Genomic DNA, 22,852 nt, shown 5'->3' with positions numbered 1-22,852 from the left:
AAGATGAAATACAGGGCTGCATGGTGGCTCTAGTACCCTGTTGTGCTACCTGTAGCTTGGATACAAGATGAAATACAGGACTGCATGGTGGCTCTAGTACCTTGTTGTACCCCCTCTAGCTTGGATACAAGATGTGATAGAGGTGGGCATGGAGGTTCTAGTACCCTGTTGTACCATCACTCTGGATGGTGGACAACAAAACAGTTGGAGCTGCTCATGCTTAACCCCTTAGTGACCAGCCTTATATGTCTTTCATGTCATGGGTGTCTGGGCTTTATTCCACAGGCCCATTAAAACCCGTCAGCGTTTTTACAGATGCCTGTTTGAGCGCACCCTAAATGGTTGAAGTTTTTCAAATCAAGTAAACCGATGGAAATTAATATCTCATCAAAAACTTGTACAGTATGTTTGCACATATTTGACAAATTGCAGTTGAAATTTTTTCAGAATTTTCCCAATTTCGGCACTTTTAATTAATGTACACAAATTCTATTGGTCTATTTTTATCACCTAAATGAAGTACAATATTAGGATTACTTTTAAAGTTGCTTCTTCTAGGTGCTCTCCCTAAGGAAAAAAGATGGCGTACCCACATCACATGCCTCTCGCTAGCCAAGCCAGCAACCTACTGCAAACACCCCGAAACAGCGGTCTATGGATTCTGGCTTGGCTTTCAATTCCCAGTTATTTCAACAAGGCTTGTATAACATTGACTTGCAGGAATGCTGCCTTCCAATAGGTGGCGCTGCAGAGGTATTGTTCCATCTCCTGCAATTTTCATGCGGACAGGCTCCCTATAAGTAATATCTGTGACTGCAACACTTTATAGCGGCACTGGAGCCCTGAAATAAAACCAGCCGCTCCCTGTGCATGCAATACTTGTTCCTTGTCCCCCGATAGATCATTTCTGCACGCAAATTCCGCCTGGAATTAAGCGGCAAAGTGGATGAGATTTGCAAAAATCTCTTCCACGTACTGCGGCCAATCCGTTGCGGCCGAGCTGAAACTGACGTGTGGCGCGGAATTCAAAGCTGCGGCACATGGATTGTATTGCCATTTCCGCTGCCCGCGCTCTCCCCTCTATGGGGAGAGATGGCCACAGGGAAATACAGGCGGAAAAGCTGCTCCAAAACCCACGACGAACAGCGCAGGTTTTGAAGCTGCTTCTCCGCTGCAGAAATCTTGCGGAATTTCCATGTAGTCCCGCTGTGGTCATTCTGCGGGAATTCCGCAGTACAGAAGAAAAAGCATCAGCCAGGCATCGGGTCGGACTCCGCTGCGAGATCCTGCATAGGGAATCTGACCCGGTCATGTGCATGCAAGCTAATAGGGACTGATGATAGCCGTATACCAAATTCTAAGTAGTACAACTGTATATGGCTTCTTCGTTCTGACTGTCAGGAAGAGTTTAAGACAAAAATGGGGGTGGAAAGATTGATGCTCTGTACAGATGTGTCGGAGGCTTCGTTGGAACTCGGGCGCAGCTACAGTGCAGAATTCAGGGCTCCACTATTTTGCCTGGGAAATGCTAGGTCACATGATAGAAGCCAGATGGACCTCACTATAACCAATAGGGTCCGTGCACGGTGTTCATCATGAGAAACCGTGCCGCACCGCAGATGTGAGCGAAGCTAAGCAAATACACCCAGATTCTTGCCTGAAAGCTTCTATGCATGACTGGTGGCCGCCGTGTTGCAGACACACTATCTTGTAGGGCCGCAATTCTGTATATGTATCCAATACTCTTCATATCTTAGTGCTTGTGAGAAGTGTCTAGGGAAGGGGGCATGACTGAGCCTACTTTCACACGGGCGAGCGCGAGATCTGGAGGATCGGCAAGTGTTTCCCATTGTTTTCAATAGGAAACCTTGCATCGCATTGCTTGCACCTTGCACACCGTGCAAGGTCTTTCCCAGCCTCAGTGAGAACAGTGGGCAAGGCGTTCCGAGGGAGCGCCCAAAGATGGAACATGCTGCGATATTTTTCCTGCGATGCAATGCGGGGAAAAAAAATTGCTCATCTGCATGACTCCATTCAAAAGAATGTGGTTCGTGTTCATGCGAGATTTGTGTGTCTTGCAAAGCACTTATCTCGCACAAATATAAACCCAGTCTTTTGAATAGTTATACACATGAGGGAACTTTTTTTTTTTCTGTCTTGCTTCAAAAGAATTTTGCCATGTCCTAACTTTGGGCATTCCCTCTGAACGCCCCGCCAATTGTTTTCTACAGGGCCGGCAAAAACATTGCACGGCATGCGAGGTGCACACGAGTATGATGCGGGGTTTCCCACTGGATTGCTACTTCCCTGAAGTGATGTGAGGTGTTTTTGACACAGACACAAAAAATATCGCACGTCCACGGTGGTATAATGAAGGCAGGTGTATATCTCGCAGGGTATGCCAAATAGATCATGCCGCTTGCACCATTTTAATAAATTTGGTGCAGTTTCCACCATTTTGGCAAACTTTTAAATTCAATCATCCCAACAGTAATCTTTCAACTTTTTATCCGCTTTGGTATTCTTGCTGTGTTCCAGTCCTCTACCATAGGTAGCGGATATTCCTTTACAGCGTGCACCCTCATCCGTGTATACATTATACTCCAGCCTTCTACGGCAGGTCTTTTATTTACTCTGTTTCACATTTGACAGGTTTATATTAATCATTTTATGGTTAGAAGATGTGCTACAATTGAGTCAGACGTCTGTGTGCATATTGGATTGAGGAGAGGGAGTGTGAAGGGAGGAGGATCTGCCGGCATACTAATGTTTGACAGATCTCGGCTTTCTCCTTGCCTGTCCAGAAGACACCATGAAAGTCATCCAGCAGGATATTTAATAATGCAAAGGGCTTCTGCAGAGGGGCCGCTCTATTGCTTCTTCACTCTTCCCAAAGGTGTATTATACCTCCTATTAAGCAGGCAGTTGGCAAAGTTGTGCTGGAGCCGTGCCAACCCTGCACTGCAGTAAATCAAGCATTGTTGTTTTCAGATCTTTTCTACAAGATATGAGGTTCTGTTAGTGGAGATTTCATGGACACCCAAGAGCCGTGGCGGCACGGTACTCGCACTTACCCAGACCTTTCTCCAGCATTGCCCCATGGACCCTAGCGAGTAAGGATACCTGCAGGAAGGTGTTTGGAAAAGAAAATAGGGAGGAGTTAGACGTCTTGCCCCCCTTTCTTAAATATTTTTTAAAGCAGGTCTTATTTAAGGTAGCAGCAGTCGCTGGAGCTTCTACAACTCTAAGACCCCTTTGACGTGGCGAAGGCCGCACAGACTCCACTTTGGGCACCAATTTTTCTGGCTGTGAATCTGAAATCTGCAACTCGGGGAACGAAAAAAGAATTCTCTCTCTCAGCAACTCTTGACGTAGATTCCGTGGTATCCCCCTGAATACCCGCAGTAAGGCTGGGTCCACACGGGGCTGATCTCCCGCGGGAGGTCCGCAGCCGGCATTCTGCTGCAGATGGGCCGTGGAAAGCCTCCCTCCAAACCCGCACCGTTTGGTGTGGGTTAGGAATATGTGATAAAACCTGCTTGAAATGTGGAATTCACCCCCTCGTTGAGAAGAGGGGAAAACCGCAGCAGAAATGGCGATAAAATGGTCATACTGCGAAATTGAACTCTGCATCGTATGTCATTTCCGCACGGGTTTTGTGCGGGTTATTTCCACAGCTTGTGGATGAGATTTTCAAACTCTCATCCACTTTGCTGCTACTGTAAATGCCGCAGAATTTTTGTGCAGAGGGTCCACACGGACATTCTGCGGCAAATCCGCCCCGTGTGAACCCAGCCTTATCCATGCAGATGTCTGTCGAAAATTCTTGACCCAGAATTTCCATTGGAAAATGAATGAATATTTGTGGCATGTTCAGATGGACATCTGCGTCAGAAATGTGCAGCAGTCGGGTGTGAAGGCCTTAAAGGGGTTAGGTTTGGCCAGTTTGACTAGAAGGGCCACAAGAGTGGATACTATATTATATAATCTAGACCGCTTTTACATGAGCTACAAAAGCGCACAATTTTCTGACAATGTGACTGCACTACAAAACGCATGTCTGTGAATCCCATGCTTTCCAATGGGCTCCTTCCCATCTGCGATGTTTTCACTGATGCGATGTTGTGAGGAGAAAAAATGCGACATGCTCTATCTTTCTGCAATTTTGCTATTTTTTCCCCCCCATGTTTCCCTATGGAGCCTTTGTTTTTATCGCAACGCACGAAATCGCGTTTTTTTTGTGTGATGCGACTTTAATGCTAAAAAAAAATAAGCCCTAGCTGCACTCTCTTGCAAAAAAAAAGAATACTTACATAAAAGGCTCGGTTTGGGTCCTCCTGCTGCTCTCCAGAGCGCCAATTGGCTTTCTGCAGTCCTCATTCACCCACAGCAGATTACATCTTGGTTGCTCGATTCATAAATCCCACCTCTAGGAAGCGATAGCTCTGAATGGTTCATCCAGCGCTGCTCAGCCAATCAAAGCAGTGCTAAGTGAATCAATGCGATGGCTGTGAGTGGTTCATCCAGCGCTGCCTTGATTGGCTGAGCAGCGGCTGAAGATCCAATTAACAGCCAGCACATTGTAGAGGCGGGATGAATTAGCCAATTCATAAATCCCTCCTCCATAGCACGCTTGCTGTTGATTGGCTGAGCAGCGGCTGAAGAAGCAATCAATGCAGCACTGAATGAACCAATCACAGTCATCGCATTGGCCTACGAGAAAATGACATCTAGATGTTTACTAAAACGGGTCTAAGGACTCGTTCACATCAACATTTTTAACGCATTCACTTTTTCTTTTTTAAAGTGAAACTGATAGCAAAATGGAACTAAAACCATTATTCCTATAACCGATCCACTAGATGGACCATTTCGATCAGTTTATTTTGTTCCGTTTCCATCCAACCTTTTTTTCGCTAATCCATTTTTGTGCTTTGTTTTTCCTTCCATCTGCCCAGGCTAATTTGCAAAAAGATCCATTTAAACGGAAACCCATCCCTTCAGTTCTGTTACCCGTTGACTGTGCTCTGTGCTATTTATCCCATTAAAAAAGGGAAACTGATGAAACGGAACCAAACTGACCCTAAGGCCATGCTTACACGGTTATTATTTACGCACAAGTTCTGTGCGATTACGAGATGCGGGTGAAAAGAACTCATTATTTTCAATGGGTTAACCCCTTGAGTGGCAGGTTTCCTACCACCCTGTCGTGCCCACCAGGGCAGGTTTTTTAAAATGGTCTAATCATTGAATTTCAACTAGTTTTGCAGTTGCGTCTCAAGAGCCATAACTTTTTCATTTTTCCATTGACATGGCCATATAAGGGCTTGTTTTTTGCGGGACAAGTTGTGATTTTTTAAACAGGGGGGAGGAAAAAAAAAAAAGGGGAAAAAAGAAAAAAAGGGGCCATGTCATTAAGGGGTTAAATAATGTATTAACTTCCTTCTCTGTGTCATTATGACGCACGGATACCACATGTGTGATTGTATTTTTGATTTTTTACAAAGTAAAGGGAGACAAGTGTTTTTTTTATTTTTTTAATAATTTTTTTACTTTTTTTTTTTTTAATTTTTTTTTTATTTATTTTTTTTTTGTCCCTTTAGGGGACTTCCACAGGGACCCATCAGGACCCCTGATCACATTCCAGGGGTCCGATGGTGACAGCCCTTTACATGCTGCAGTGACAGCCCTTTACATGCTGCAGTCACATAGACTGCAGCATGTAAAGGGTTAACACAGCAGAGATCAGAGGTTTTCTCTGATCTCTGCTGTAAGAGCTGGTACCTAGGTGTCCTCTGACAGCTAACAACCAGCTCTCCCTGCCACAGAGACCATAGGCTTGCTTCTGACAAGCCGATGGTCTCTATGGCAACCTGTAAACAAAGCAGGACATTGCCGACATGTCGGCAATATCTTCTGCTGGTTTTTCAAAGCCCTTGCTTTGTTCTCTGTGGGTCTGTGCAGGCAGAGCACACTGTCACAGCTTGTGGCATTGTGCTCTGCAGCTCCCATAGTGATACATAGCCCGGAAATCTTCCGGGGTATATCACTATGGGCAGTGGAGCTCGTCACGGAACTTTTCCGGGCGTGCCACTCAAGGGGTTAATAGTATTTTTTTCCCCGATTGCACTGATACGCGCAGGAGAAGAGTATGTACAGCGCTGTAACATACGTGTTTAATGCCAAAACGCTTCGCAGATGCGTTAGTCATACATAAAAGGAGTGCATTATAGGTCAGATTTTCTCAGACCTTGCATCACGCTCGCCCGTGTCAGTAGAGCCCAACTGAACCTCATTGAAATCAATGGGAAGTAACATTTAACCACTTTTTCCTTCTTGGCTGCTTCTGTAGCAGAATGAAAGAACAAAACTTTGATGTGAAGGAGCCAGAAGTCTGTAGAGCATTTGTATCCACATCCAATAAGTATACATGTATACAATGCACACCACTCACGACCAGAGCGTTGTTGTATTGTGTATTGTATACATGTGTACTTGTTCTTGGATGGGAATGTAGCCATAGCAAACCCTTGTTTACAGTGCTGAATGTACTCCAAGACCTGGGGGAGCTGCACAAACACCACGTGAACCACCATTATCCTGCTCTTTCTGGCCACATATATGCCAGGGATAGGGCATGAAAACGTGCCGACCCCTGGCAGTGAGTGACAAAAGCTCTTGTCATCCGCCGGCTCAGAACGCAGAATAATGATGATCAAGCCGTCCTCCGTAGGTCAGATCTCTCCTCGTACATCCGGTGTAGTGAGGGCTGGGTCTCCATAGTGAGTGCTAATGACAGGCTTCATGCACATAATAGACTGGCGGATGGCGTCATCCTTTTTGTATCAGCTGTGCCGTGTGCCAGAAGAGCCCAGCGTGCGGCTCTGGCCACAGACTAATGGCTGCTTTAAATGACTCTTCCAATTTAATCTTGAAAGGAGAATTTGCGGGGTTTCTTCTAGACTCGCATTTTGATCTTCTTTCTTTCATCATTTTTTATATCGTATTTTCAGATTTTGTCAAAATGCAGCAGAATAATGTGAATGTTGCATCAGCTTAACCTCTTCGCATGTTGTGAAGGGTGGGATGATCATGAAAAGACCGGATTTGTAGATGGACAGACGTGTGCAGCCTTTACATGGCTCTGAATACATGTGTAGCATCACTCGCACAAAGGCCGTCCGCACACGGGCGGATTCCAATTGGCGTGCGCAGAGGATCCGCAGCAAAATGCGTGCATTGAAAGAAACGTACTTTTTTTTTTTTTTGCTCACACTTGCAGATACGAATTGTGTATTCTGCCAGCGGAGGAAAAATCACGGCATGCTCTATTTTGCTGCTGACGGCCTCCATTGAAGTCAATGGAGGCCGTCCGACCCACAGCCAATATGCAGTTAACATTGTCTATGGGCTATGGGTACCTGCATTATCGTTTAGTGACAGCGCGGGAAATACAAACATTAAAAATACAAAAAAACCTGTACTGCACATGACTAATGGCGAGCATCCGCAATACAGATTCTTCAGGTACGCAGGGTCGCCGGCAGTGCTCACAGCTGGAATCCACTGCTGGACTCCTGCATGCGTTATCCGGTCTGCCCGTGTAAGTCCGGTCTAACTGCTTGCTTTTGTATCGAGAAATATCTAGAAAATGAATGACTGGAGCCATCAATGAATCCCATTAGTTTTTCAGTTGACTTGAGAATCCTCAATATGAGAGCTATCCAGGTCTGTTTCTAATTATTTTAGCTATGAAATATTGTGACATATAGGACTTCCTTCCCCTAGATACAGTGCCCCTCTTGACATGCACTGGGGTAAAGCCGCGCAGCTCTGTTCACTTTAAAGGGTTATAATTCCACTTCCGTTCATAATTAAGATGGAAATACTGGTCTGTATGCTGTGACCAGAGGGGACCCAGATTATGGCAATAGCCGAGCCGGTTGCCTTAAGGCCCATTTAAACACAAAGATAATCTTTTAAACAATTGAAAGATTGAAAGTTTTAGCGATCATTTTGCATAAAGTGTTGATGGCCACTAATGTCCATTAACACTTTATCATCATTTGCATGTAAAAGGGCCTCCGGGAGCTGTTTGCAGAGTCCAGCATGTGGGCCGGGCTCTGTATACAGCTGCATTCTTCTTGTCTGGGCTGCTGGCAGAATACAATGTAATCTCCCGACTCCTGCGGAGAACACAGCGTGCGGTCTGCTGAAAGATAGGTTATCTCTCTGCGGCTGAAGGATGGATTTTAAAGGGGTTGTCTCGCGGCAGTTATACACTTCTGTATGGGGTTAGTGGGTTTATACACTTCTGTATGGCCATATTAATGCACTTTGTAATATACATCGTGCATTAAATATGAGCCATACAGAAGTTATTCACTTACCTACTCCGTTGCTAGCGTCCCCGTCGCCATGGATCCGTCTAATTCTGATGTCTTCTGGCGTTTGTAGACGCGCTTGCGCAGTCCGTGCTTCTGCCTGGTGAATGGGGCTGCTCGTGCCGGAGAGCTGGTCACCGCGTCATCGTAGCTCCGCCCCATCATCGTAGCTCCGCCCCGTCACATGTGCCGATTCCAGCCAATCAGGAGGCTGGAATCGGCAATGGAACGCACAGAGCCCATGGTGCACCATGGGAGAAGACCCGCAGTGCATCGCTGGGAAAGGACCGGCGGCCATCTTAGGGAGAAGATTTTTATAACTCCTTATTTCGTCGGATCGGTGAGTAGCAAGCGGTTTAAAAACCGCTTTAATTTGCTATTTTATGCCAGGGGAGTGACAGGGGGAATGGGGTAATGTAAAATTTTGATGCTTGCCGCGAGACAACCCCTTTAAGCTCACCTTAAGGCCCATTTAGACACGGTTATCGTTCAAGATTCGTTCAAAAGCCATCTTTTGAGCGATAACCATTGTGTCTAAACACACTGCCATCGTGTGCTGTTCGTGCACTATTCTTTCATCGTTGATTTCTAGCAAGCTGGAAATCACCAATGACTGTTATCACTGCCGCACGCTGACTTTCTCAGTGGGCGGCACTGATGGTATTCTTTCAGCTGGTATCCTGCTGGCAGGTCTCAATTGGACCCCAGCTGAAGGCTCCAAGAAAAATGCAGCCGTTTGGATATACAAAACAGCTGCTTTGTTCTTTAAGCTGTCGCAGCGGTATCCTGGTTTGCCTGCATTAACTCTGAAGTAGCTAATTAGCTACTTAGAGTTATGCAAAGATGATCACTCAAACTGCCGTTTGACGATTTTTGAGCGATTATCTGTCAATACAAAATGGGCCTTTAAAATCATCGTTCAGACAGAAAGTGCACAATGGCCTGTTTATGCGCAATTATTATCGCTCATTTGTGGTCATTTGAACGAATTATGAGCGATAATCGTTGTGTCTAAATGGGCCTTGATGTTGTTCCTGTAGCTCCCATTCCTTTTTACGGGGAGGGGTGTGTCTGTGTGTGTGTCTGTGTGTGTGTCTGTGTGTGTGTCTGTCTGTCACATAGGGATGTGAGAAGCTGGATGGTTGTATCGATGAATTGCCCGCCACTTGGGCCTTTCCAAACAGACTATTAGGTGTTGGGACCAGTGGATGCGTGCTGGCACACAAGGCGACCGGGCTCAGGACGCCCTCAACAGACCACAGTAGCTCCCCTAACAACCAAGCAACTATCGGCCTGTGTAAACAGTTCATCTATTGCAGTGAATGGAGGCAGCTGGCCAGAAGAGATCTCCAGCCACTCCACCTTCATTCACTGAGCAACTATCACTCCTGTGTAAAAGCATCTGAGCAACAATCGTGCCGTGTAAGGCTGGGTTCACACGGAGCGGAATCTCTTCCTTGACCTTTCCCACGTAAATTCCTCTGCATTTACAATAGCAGCAAAGTGGATGAGATTTTGATAATCTCGTTTACATACTGCACAAAACCCGTGCGACGAGTGACTTGTGGCGCGGAATTCAAAACCACGACATGTCAATTATGTCGCCGTCCCTGCTGTGGAATTCATGTTTCTCAATGAGGGGTTGAATTCTGCAGAGAATTTGTGATGGAACTGGCACAAAATGTTGTGGGTTTGGAGGCAGGCGTTCCACGGCGGATCTGCAGCGGGATGTCCGCTGTGACATTCTGCTGGAAATCGGTCCCGTGTGAGCGCAGCCTTAAACTGTTGGACGTAAAATAATAGTTTGGGCAATAGGTTATTTTCTAATGCCACAATACTCACATTTTGCGTATTTTGATTAAGAACTGCGCCAAAATCCACAGCATATTTTGGGCACAATCTGATGAGGATTTTATCGTGGTTTTTGCTATGGAATTTATTGTGGATTTTATGCAGTAGAAAATCTGCATCCATTCTGCTGCGTGTAAATGCACCCCTAATGGCTCGTTTACACGAGTAAATGACTGCACGAGCGCTGACGTCGCTGCTAATGTCGGTAACACTTATGAAGAGCGTTTAGACAGATTTTGCCGCTGGATCTCTGGGTTCTCTCTGGCTTCTCACTCAGCACTTCACCTTCTATGTGAAGCACTGAGCGGGGAACGTTTACACGAAACGAGAGTCCCGCGATCCATCGATTTTAAGTTTTTATGTCCCTGAAAGTCAGCGATAATTACTTGCGAACAAATAGGGAGCTTTTTTTTCTTCTTGCACCTACACTTCATGATTATTGCTCAAATTCATTCATTTGAACACATTTTGAGCGATCATCATTACGTGTAAATGGGCCATAAGAAGTGGTCACATCCCGTATAATTCTGGCATATAACATATCCCTGCATGCACTTTCTGGTTAGTGGCCTGAAAGTAAAGGGGACCACAGGATTGATTTTGTTCTGCGGCCCCGTCACAATTTTACTCTGTGCAGCGAGATCTATGCAAAAAAGCCTGTTAAGTGGAAGTGAGGTGCGACCCCAATCGAGGGCGCTACCGCTGGTGAGGAATACGCAGAGCGCCTCTTTATCCCCAACCAACCCTTTACCTTTAGAGTAAATGGGACGGTCACCGTTTCCTCCTTAACCTGTTTCCACTGTATTTAGCGTGAAAAGTTTGGCAGGAAAAGCGTGTTTTTATTTTCGGTTTTTTCCCTTGTGTTGCCGTAGGAGATGAATGGTAACTGATACGTTTTGTTTTGTGGACCACTCGTCCGTCTTATCGAGTCACAGGCTTTGTATAAAAGCAATCCGTTTGTTACTTGATGTATTACAGCCGTTGGCATGGTCAGTTAGACTAGTTTCTTTGTCCTAAGTAACCTGTTATCAGGAGCCGCATGAAGCGCCCTTTGTCCAGTAATTGCGTCATTCGGGGAGTCCTTTAATGTGTATTGGCTGTTCTCCACAATGGCACCTTCACAGCAGATTACATTAAACACATCTGTTTTGTGTGCCCGTCCAGGCTTGGCACCCCCTACAGTCGCTATGCCATGTATTGGCAGTCCTGCTGTGTCCACTAGATGTCAGGATCCTCGGCCGCTCGCTTCCACGTTATGAGTTTCGGACACAAGTTTTTACTTCCCCTTTGTTGGAACTTGTTAACACTTTCTACATTTTGACTTATCAGCTAAATTGTAGGCAAAGTGTGGAGACATTTCTAAAATTAAATCTGGGGAAATGCAAAAATAAAATTTCCACAATTGGCAGTTTCACTTCCCGTCTAGAGTTTGTGTTGGTAAAGCCAGTCTTGTGTAATAGTCTGTGATTTCAGCATTTGGGTTCCACTTTTCATCATTTCGTGTTACCCAGCTCATCATGGATGGCCGCATGCTAGTAACCTTGCTACCTATACAATACCTCATCATTGTAGGTTGACAACCATTTTTACCTCCTTCTATCATGTATTTTTTTTCGTAAATATTGTTTTATATGTTTTTATTTATTCTTTTTGTCTTCTCTATTTCAGCCCGGATGATATTGGAAGTTGTTGGTATATCCTTCTCTCTGGTTCGGTGTTCATCAAAGAGTCTATGTTTCTCCCCAGAAGCAGGTAGGTGGACGTAAACTACATTTTAAGGGCTTATTCACATGGATGTATATTGGCCGACCTGGCCGATATACGCTGTCCCTCTCTGCAAGGGGTGGAGACGGGGCGAGGCGAGAGCTAGTGTGCTGAGCTCTTGCCCCCTCTCCGTCCCTCACCACTGTTTGCAATGGGAGGGGCAGGACAGGGTGGACAAAAAAGGTCTGAGGGTCAAAAGATGGCGACTGAAAGCAAATATATTTTTTTAAAGCTGTAAAAACATCAAAAAACGATATATTTTGGTATTGTCCTAGTTTTCCAATGTCTTATATGGTACGTTGAACAGCACCATTGAGAGATACAACTAACTTGTTCAGTTATATAACAAGCCCTCGGGTAGCTATGCGACTGGAAAAATAGTTAGGATTTCAGCAGCCATAACTCTATTTTCTCTTTGATGTGGCCTTATGGGATATTACTATATTGGGAAGAATATACATTAGTAATTCTTGTAAAAAAAAATTTTTGCACGAATAGAGGAAAAAGCTTGCCTTCTTCTTAAAGGGGTATTCCTGGGAAACAGCTGATCAACAGGTTCCTGTTGATCATCTATTGAGGACCTGTCAGTCAGCAATACAAAATAAAAATAAAAAAGCTCAATACCCCTTTAAATACTGTTCACTTTTCACGCTCCGTAATCTGTCCAATTAGTTCCTTGTGTAGCCTGGTCAGGTCTATACCTAATAAGCGGAGCTTTTTTCCCCCCCTTCTGAACATCTACGGTACATTTCCAGTGTCTGCTGGGAGACAGTCACTCTTTATGCAGTTGGTGCCGGCCGTCTTTTGACAGTTGACCCCCAGCTGCAACTGCTGGGGCCAGAGATGACTCTTGTAAACTTTTTGGAACACGTGCCTCAGTGTTGGAATAAGTGGGCAGAGCTTCAGCATCGCACTCCGTGCAAGTCATTTGTCAGGCTTTCTAGAGAGACCAGTGCCAGGAAACAATGGTGGGTCCCACCTGGCGGCATCTGAACCCTTGCAGCTTATTCCTTAACCAGAAGTGTGCTGTGTGATAAGTGGCATATGCCGCACCTCTCGGTCAGGGTGGCAGTAATAAATGTGTTTAAAGACACATCACTGAAGAGTGGATCGGGACTTATTGGTGAGCCGGGTCAGACTGTGCTGATGATATACAACATATCTGTCTTGTCTCTTCTTGTCCTTGCGAGTTTTGTCCGATAAGTCAAGTAACTTTGCATGGGGAAGTAGTTTCCTGCCCAAATACAAGAGGACTATGAATTGTAAGATGCGTTATTAATGGGAGCCCATTTCCTTTTGTTTTTGTAACTTTTTTGTAACTTTCTGCCTTGTGTGCCTGTGAAGTACGTGCGCTCCTCCAGCTTCTTGAAAGCCCTTCCTTATCGAGGTTTTTCTGGGTGGTGTAAGTAGCGCTCCCTCCTTCTAGTATGTGAATCACCAGCAATCTGCCTAGGTAACATGAATCACTTCCCAGAGGAACTTGATTCATTGCACGCCAATGTGAACTTGCTGAAGGTCAGAAAGATGAGGCATTTAAAGCGGCATTTGCCGTTTATCTCAGCTTTGCTTAGTCTGATATCCTGTCTGTTATTTCGAAGGCACGAACTACAAATTGCCAGCAAAACCCAGCAGTCACTAGTACCAACAATGCATGGTTTGGGGGCACCAGACAAATCTCCGTCACTAGAAAGTGTTACCCCCTTAAGAACATGCCTCCCTCCTGCCCCTTTTTTTGCTTCACTGTCTAAAAATCATGACTTTCTTATTTTCCGTCTGCATAGCTACAGGGGGGCTTGTTTTTTTGTGGGGCGAGTTGTATTTTTTAATAGTATTACATAATTTACTGGAAAACATAAAAAAACCCCAAGATTCCGCCATCTTTGTGGAGGTCTTGTTTCTATGGTGTACGTATGGCAAAAATAACACTAATTGTGCTGTCCCACAGAATAAAGTTGATAATTTTTTTTACCTCTGCTGTACTACTTATAATTTTATTTTTCCCTAAAGATATTTATTTTCTGCCATCTTCTGATAGCAATGACTTTTATTTTTTCGTCCGTATAGTTGTGCGAAGGCTCATTTATTTTTTTTACGGGACGTCCTGTAGTTTCTATTACTAACTTTTTTAAAGTCCATGTGACTTTTTGATCACTTTTTATTACATTTTTTCTTAAAACGGTGACCAAAAATGTGCAATTCTAGCATTTTTTGTTTCGAATGGCATTCACCGTGTAGGATAAATGTGTTGTTGATGGATTAAACTTTTATGGACTTGGCGATACTAAATATGCATTTATTTTTAGTATGGGAAAAGGGGGACTTAAACTTTTACTTATTTTTTTCCCCAAATACCACAGTATTGCATTATACTGCATTTTGACAGGCAGTCTATGCAGCCATGCCATAGGCACATCTTCACAGGCATTTATTAATTGCAGCCATAGGGGCCTTCTGAAGGCCCTGGCTGCCGTGGCAACCAGACGGCACCCAACGATCTCCTTTCAGGGGAAGCATTTAGGACCCCTAAACAAGGATCGAGGGTTAATAATCGCAGCCGATGCAGGTGGGTGTTTATCAGACATTTGTCACTTCCCTTGTATGTAGTGGGATCAGTTTGCGAACCCGCTCTATATGAACGTTGCACACCCAGGACGTAAACGTATGCTTTTTGGTGTTAAGGGATTAACCCTTTCTAATTCAATTGTGCATTCAGGGTTTCCTAAAAGGTTTTCTCTTTTTGCTGTTATACAATGGTGCCATCTGCTGGCTAAAGCCAGTGTGTGTGCGAGCCAGAGAGGCTCTGACAGTGGAGTGGCTGGCAATAGATGGTAAGAATACCCTGTCGGACATCTTCTGACATTGGAGCTGTACAAGCTTCAATCAAAATGTAGGAAGACGTCAGACAGTGGATTGGAAAGGGTTAAAGGGGTTGTATGACCTATTTCATTTTTATTTGTGCACTGCAAGAGCTCATTGAAATCCATAGACTTGTCGGTATGCGCACGACATACACAGAAAACAAGCATATTCGCTTTGCGTAACCCACAATCGATGTGATTTTTGTTCTTTTTTTCTATACTTTGTGCAATTGTACACAAATGAGCACCAGAGCAGGTGGAATACTTGGAAGAAAGTGTATTTTGATTGCGCAAATGGTATATTTGCACAGCTGAAATACGCTGATGCACAAGCAAGCCAGGCCTTAGTCAGGACATTTCCTGGCTTATTCACCAAACCAATGGCAAAATGGGAACTTAACATGCATGTTACGACAGCCTCAGAATATTCTGCTTTAAAGGGGTTGACCAGTAATGGAAATGATCTATGTACCGGATAGGTGATAAATGTCTGATCACTGGGAACCCCCACTGATACTAGAGCCGGCTCCCCCCCTGCTTGGTGTCACTCCTCTTCAAAGTCTATAGGCCTGGAGAAACTAATGAGCTTCCATCAACCTGATTGACATTGACTGGAACGGCAGGACATTTACTTGACCACCGCTCCGTTCTGTTCTAGTGATCGGGGGCATCCACTTTAATATAAATAAATATCCATTGGTGGATCGATTGTCCTTAGGATTTTGTAATGGGGCACATGGAGTCCCCTCAGTTCTGTATTACGGAGCTCTGGGCTCTCTATGTGCCTTCCTTAGGTTCTTCCATAGAAGCAATGCTCCATAGTATCTCAATACCTCCATGATATGGCATCTAATGAAGTATGGCACTTTTTTGTCTGGTCTGTTTGCAGAAACAGATCTGCCATAGGCCAGGCGGACACTGGAGTTTTTGAATTGCGTATTATGTGGTACATCGGGGCAGTTCAAATACTGTCCTACTCACACTAGCATTTTTTGTTCTATTTTTCCACGTATTCTGCACGATGCAGCCCCATTGTTCTCTATGGGTGCATACTAAACGCTGTATATACGTAATTACATGCGCATGTGTGGCGTTTATATGCAATGTCGTTAAGTGGCAGAGTGGGAGATAAATAAATGAAACCAGGAAGCCTGCGCATGACGGCATGCGTGAGATACGCTGTCATGCGCAGTCAAAAATTGCTGCCATATACAGCTCACACTGCAGTAACATGCTGCGGTCTACCACTCGTGTGAGCCGGCCTAAGTACATACGCTTGCATTGTAATCCAGGCCATACATACATTAACTAGATGTGGAAGAGATCCGCATACTTGTATAATCCTGTATAATTGCACGTGCCCAGGCTTTTCTAGCAGATAATTTACATTATTACGCATGCCTGTAGCCTTGTAATTTCCACATGATGATCATTATGCAAGAACCCTACAAAGGTACCAGCTATGAATGTTTGTTTTATAGAGAATAGCCGTGTACTAAGCATGTGTTAATGGGATAAAATCAGGGCTTCTCATCCCAGGTAGAGGGCTGGATTAATAGATTATGGATTTAGAGCAAGAAAAAGAGTCATTTTTTAGGAAACCGTTTGAAATACAGCTATATTGTTAAAAAAAAATGTATATCCAGAGTTGTCGTCTTCGAGAAGTAGGTTCATGGAGAAAGTGGTCCTATCTCAATATGGTCTGTTAGAATTATACTATTACCCATCTGACAGTGTTTGTCTTTAAAGGGGAAACCACAAAAGACACATTTCCCCCGTTATTCCCATGCTGTACCCGTCTGTTGTGGCCACAGCAGTATTTTGTATGCCGGAAATAGGAATGCAACGGAAATGGAGAAAAATGATAATGGAAAGCATTGCACCACCTCCGTATTTTGGACCCACTCCTGGTTTTGGCTTATACAAATACTGTGATGTGAAGGAGCCCATAGGAACGTATTATCTGTCTGTGATCTTCCAGGCTCCTTCCAGACCCCCAGCTGGCTGAGGATTGTCTTGTCTGAAAGATCTCCCTCTATTTCGGGAGCCTTCCAGACATTACAGTAAGTAACTTCATAGCTTCTTTGCACTGACGTCGGACCCGGTGAAAGCCGTAACAAGCCTCCAGACTGCTGTGCAGCTTATTACAGGACAGCGCTCTTGTACACTTAAGGCCTCTTTCACACGGGCGATGGCGAGAAAATAGCAGCAATATCGCAGTTGTGTTCTGTACGATATCGCTGCCGTTTCTTGGGGCGATGCTGAAAATAAGCCCTGGGTGCATTAAAAAGAAAATAAAAACCACAAAACATTACCTAACAGGCGCTGTCCATCCGCCGCGCATCTTCCGAAGCTCCATGGCACTTGTTTGTAGTCTTCAGCCAGCGCTTCCTGGTCAAAAATCACTGCAGCGCTCAATGAACCAATCACAGACATTCAATGCAATGGCTGTGATTGGCTCATTGAGTGCTGTAGTGATTGGCTGAACTGCGGCGCTCGACAACAAATCAGAGCCAGTGATTCCTGGAGGCGGGATTTTTGATTTCAAGTAAAGGGCATTACAGGACTTGTAGTACCGCTCTGTATTCCAGAGAGGCGCTGCTACATGCACGTCTCAGTAATGCGTTTTTATCAGTGAAATATCCAGGCTGATTGGCTAGCTTTTCCAGCGGAGAGCACATGTCACAGATTCAGACTGTCTGTGCTATTGTATGGGCAGTCTGGTTTTACAGCCTTCCTAGAAAGACCATTGTATGTTGGCAGTATTGTATCCTGAGGCTGTTGTACAGGATTGCTGTATATAGTTTTTGTATTGGAGTATTTTGTTGTATAACCGCCCCGTGGACCAACATGGTCTGCACTTAGTCTGCATCCAGCTCTGTGTGCAGGGCTCCCATTTCCAGGGTGGGGTGCAGCACCAGGAGATCACTATGGCTTTGGTTCCTGCTCTGGAGTTGGTAGCCTTGCAGACAGAGCAGGATGCTGCCTAGTTAGGTACCGGTGATGGCACAGACCTTGGCTGGCTATACAGCGATATACTATTAATATAATGATTTAGGAGAACTATTATATTGCAAAGTCATTAAGTCCCGCACTGTAATAGTTGTGAAACTTGAGGTATGATTTAACACATTCTGGACTTGATGGCTTCTTAGTGTAAACAGGAATTATTTCATTCACGGACTGCTAGTGGAACTTGTGTAATAAGTAGGAAATGCGTACACGATATTAGAGGGTTGCATACATTTTACCATACAATCATCAAGCTTTACATGCCTTAACAAGAAAACCCTTTTCAAAGAGGTCCCACCATGACGAGCGGGACAGGCTGCAATAACTTGTAACCCCATCACCACCACCCTGTTCACCCACTCCTGTAACATGTGGGACCCGACACTAGTCATGTGGGTGGTCTTCAATCAAATATGACGTCAGCCATTGACAGTGGTGACTGCTGACTACCGCTGGGTTCTGTATGTAAGCGTTACCGTTCTACATGTAAAATGGCAATGGAGACAGCGGGGACGTGGATGTAAATATGCAGCCGCTCCTGCTTCACAGAGGACCTGACACCGCTCTTGACATGTTTTATGGTAAATACGGTAGTTTTCCCCATAGTATGACTGTTCTGGAACCTCTTTTCTTAGATCTCTACTTTGTGCCTTTCCTTTTATTACCCCTAGAGGGTTATGAATGAAGTGACATCTGTGTGTCACCAGTTGGGTTGTGTCCAGTCAGTGCTGACACTGTCAGACTATGTCAGGGACAAGGAGATACGTAATAAGCTATCAATAATAGGAATAACAGCGGATCGGAGCTCTAAGAAAAGTTTCTCTAGAACTTATTCCATGGCGAATAGAAGTACTTAGTAAAACCCACGTTCTGGGAGCTGACTGATCCCCTCTAACATTATGTGGCGGTACAAGCTGTTAATAGATCTCATGCTAACATTTTAGCAATGCTTTAGTATCCGTCTACTCGGCAAAGATCACAAACACAGGAGGACACTAGAGTAATAAACTCTCCCAGTCACTCGTTACAGAGCAAGAAGAAAAGGAGCCGCTGTGGGACTCCATGAATTGAATGGAAAGGGGAGGGGGGCATGCTGGAAGCTGGATTCTTGGAGATCAGAGGAGAAGACATGCAGAGACTGGCAGCGGAGGGTAAAGGGGGCTTTGGCTGTAAACTGTAGAGTAGTCAGCAGGAGACCCCATGAGCAATGGACCTGTCACTTAGCTATGAAGAGGTCACCATGGGCATAGAAGAATCCTCAGGGCAGACTCATGACTGAAGTGTGTCGGAGAACTAAGAACAGATTAGGAAGAACATCTTCAGGAGGGTCCTAACCAGAACATATCCTCTTTACGGACACCGCTAGTAAGAAATGCTTACAGACTCGACTCGGAGCTCTGAAAACTGTTGCGCATCATGTCACGAGACCTACTGGCCTAAAGAGTAACTGAGTCGGCCCTTTTAAAGGGAGCCTGTAAGCAGTTTTGACCCCCGGTTCCAGCTGCTGGTATTGTGCTGTCATAAGCATAAGTTATCCAAATCTCACACGCTGGTTTTCTACATGTCATAGTATTTTGAGGGTTTCGGCAGTTTGACCTTGGCGGTAGAGAGCGATCCCGGCCTTGCTTGCCCTCTACGCTGCTACACAGATGAGAATTGATAATGAGCAGCTGTCAGGCAGCAGTTGTGCTGATGAATCTGGTATGTGGTGGCCATGTAGGCACAACATGTGCATGACATATCCCAGGGAGAATCCTCTGTACTGCTGTGGCAGGAAGTCAGCCGTGCTGGAATGTTTATTGTAGTAGTCCCGTATTGCTAAATAAACATGCTGGCTCTTGCTACACTCTGACAACCACATGTTCTTCTGTGCTTTTAGACGGGACCATTCTAAAAAAAAAAAATGAGCAAAAGCGAACAATAATTGTTCAGTCTAAACGCGCGCCAATGACAGATAAAACATGATAGGGACTGCGCTATTCCATTCAACCATATCCAATAACAAAAAAATGTATATGTTAAATTTATCCTTTTTTTTTACACTGGGACTACATGGCTAATGTTAAAGTCCATAACTGTGTTGCGAATAGAGCATTTTCTCCAGATGTTTGTGCATATGAATTCCATTGTTAATGATCCACATAAAAGTGGAATTAGAGTATAAATGTGTGGTTGTCTTTGTGCGTCTCCCCACCCTAATCGCATGCATGTGCCTATGTGAACTAATTACTGCTAACCCAATGCTCTATTGACAGAACCCCCTCCTACATTCTCATTGTTCCCTGTGCAGGTGGGCCCTTTTATCACTTCTATTTACCTCGCACTCCTGTAACCACCTAGTGCCTATTGTTGGTGCTGAACAATACATATTCAGAGACTACATGCAGTACAGCAGGTACCTGTGGGGCAACTTGGGGTACGCAGGACTGCTAGCGCTCCTAAAATCATGGGATCATGCGACAGGGAACGGTACTTGTTCAATGACGAAGGATAATATGTTCACTTACCATTTTCTGCAGGCATAACATTTATCGTTAGGCCATTTGCAAGTCTTTCAGTATGTTAAGGCCCATTTACAGGTCACTCAGAATTCGCTCAAACGAACAGAAGTGCGCAATAATCGTTACGGCTAAACACGAGCATCATGCGCTTTTTCATTCGTGTTTCAGCCGGCATAAAAATCATCGGCGGTTCATTTCTCGTTACTGGAGTACATAGAATGTGAAGTACTGAGCGAGAAGTGAACGATTCTCAGTGATGATCTGACTGTCTAAACATTCTGCACGAGCGCAAACTACTGCGAACGAATTAGCGGGGACGACACTCGCTCCTTCAAACGACAATTAGCTTGTGTAAAAGGGGCATAAGATACATGTGTAAGAGCCGTCCGGCCAGTCCTGCCAAAATCGTCAGGTTTGGAGGACACTAATATGTATGGGGCGTTTAGATAGAAGCTCCATTGGATTATTGGGTTCTAACTTCTCCTCCTCCAGTAGACTAGTGGAGAGATGCCAGTCTGGAATCAGGATGCAAATCTAGTTTTCTAGGAAGTAGTAAAGAATCTCCTGGTGGTGCAGTCTATTAGATGTTCATGGTATTGCTTCCAGATGATGGGAAACGCCCTGATAACTCGAGCTGTAGAAGAGAAAGATTTTTGCTTGTTAGCAACTGTCTTCCATCACATTTCAGGGCCCTTTTAGGCCGGCTTCACACGAGCGTGACGGGCTCCGCAGCGGAATATTCCGCAGTGAAGCCCGTCACGGCGCCCCCCAGAGACCCCATACTTACCAGCGGAAGATAGCGTGAAGACGCTTCCCCGCCCACCGCCGTCGCGTCATGTGACACGCCCACCGTGTCACATGACGCGGCCGGCCGTGTCACGTGACGCGCCGGCCGCGTCATATGACGCGGCTGCGGTAGGCGGGAAAGCGTTTTCACGCTATCTTCCACTGTGTTACAGCGGGAAATAACGTGAACGGACGGCTTCCATTGACTGCAATGGAAGCCGTCAGCGCGTACACCCGCGGCAAATAGAGCATGCCGCGGGTGAGGACGGGAGATTTCACGGTGCGAAATTCCGCGGTGGAATTCTGCATCGTGAGCATTGTGCTATTAGGTTCAATAGAACCTAATAGCAGGGGGCAACGCAGCGGATTTTTGCCGTGAATTTACGCGGCGTAAATCCGTTCGTGGGAAGGAGGCCTTACAAAGCGATTGTCGGTCAGATTTTTGCTGTATCATGTGAATCGGAACGATATTATTCAGTGGAAACGCTGCCAGCAACTGAATAACGAATGATTCTTGTCCACTTATTGTTTGTCCAGTTTAGGCAGACCTAAAAATCAAATGATTGGCCTATGTAAACAGGCAGGCATTCATGTATGACTATAATGACTGCCTGTTCACTATGAATGAAAGCACAGGAGCGATAATCACTGGGACCCTAATAAATGTGAACGCTCCCATATACAATGGTAATTAGAAAAACAATAGTCAAGCTTTTTGTCATCAATACTAATTATGATGTGTGTTAGGCCTTAGCCTTCCGTAAATGGACGTATCCACATTGAACATAACACCTGCACCCTCCATGGTTTTACAGAAGCAAGATAAGATTTAGGGCTCCTGTCCACGGGCGTGATTCCGCTGGTGGTAAATCGCCGGTGAATCACAGTCTGAAACTTTCCATAGCATTGCTATGGAAAGCATCGGCCCCGTGTCCAGGAGCAGAGATCCGCCTGTCAGGGATACCGCAACACCCGTGGACAAGCAGCCTAATATTCAGTAACTATCCCCATAGTGGGTACGAATGTTTAGTCTACAAATTAGTTGCAGTAATGGGGCTGTTTTGGCATCCAGCACATTCATTATTTTACAAGTCCATTTAGATGAATGAGACATTTTGCAGACATTTCTGCAACAGATCTGCCTGGTGTGACCATACCCTTAAGGTAGCGGACGTGACCTGTATAACCAGACTCTGAGGAACAGACGTTGGGGGTTGTCTTGCTGCAGGAAACCACTTGATTCGTTCTTTATAATTGTGAATATGGGATGCTTATCTCACTGGAGATCCCAAGGCTCAGACATTTATGACATGTCCTACTGATAGACCATAGCTGTCTCGTGTCCCAGATCGCGAATACCGGAGGCCAGGCCGCTTATGGAAAGGCTTTCTTCAGGAAGATGGATGTGCTGATCTTGTGAGGAGCAGCAGCCCGGCCCTTCATGTGATTCGGCTGTTATATCTAGGCCACATGTGACACTACAGTAGTGTCATGCCTCATCGGAGGAGGAGAAGATCCAAAAGAGGAAGCAAGTCTTAAGAAGGATAACCATATTGGGTGCAGAGAGCTAATATGGAGTGGGCTCGGCTCTAGGTACGGAGAGCGACACAACTGATTTTCAGTTTTCCTTCCTCAGCATGTCCTCGGTGTTTGAGTTGGGTTTCATATGATTTTTGGATTGGAGAAAAAAGTGTAT

The 22,852-nt window shown here is 45.1% G+C and overlaps 1 protein-coding gene across 4 annotated transcripts in view; it reads left to right on the top strand.

The window, feature by feature from the left end:
• Positions 1 to 22,852, top strand: part of RAPGEF2 (Rap guanine nucleotide exchange factor 2) — a 239,202-nt gene that overhangs the window by 101,286 nt on the left and 115,064 nt on the right. For all 4 annotated transcript variants that reach the window (XM_066573574.1, XM_066573576.1, XM_066573573.1 and 1 more), the window contains exon 4: positions 11,904 to 11,987. In XM_066573574.1, coding sequence (XP_066429671.1) covers positions 11,904 to 11,987 — 84 coding nt within the window. The remainder of the gene's footprint in view (positions 1 to 11,903; positions 11,988 to 22,852) is intronic.

Source organism: Eleutherodactylus coqui, chromosome 7 (genome assembly GCF_035609145.1).
Source record: "Eleutherodactylus coqui strain aEleCoq1 chromosome 7, aEleCoq1.hap1, whole genome shotgun sequence".
Taxonomy (NCBI): domain Eukaryota; kingdom Metazoa; phylum Chordata; class Amphibia; order Anura; family Eleutherodactylidae; genus Eleutherodactylus; species Eleutherodactylus coqui.
This window is presented reverse-complemented; position numbering and strand designations above follow the sequence as displayed.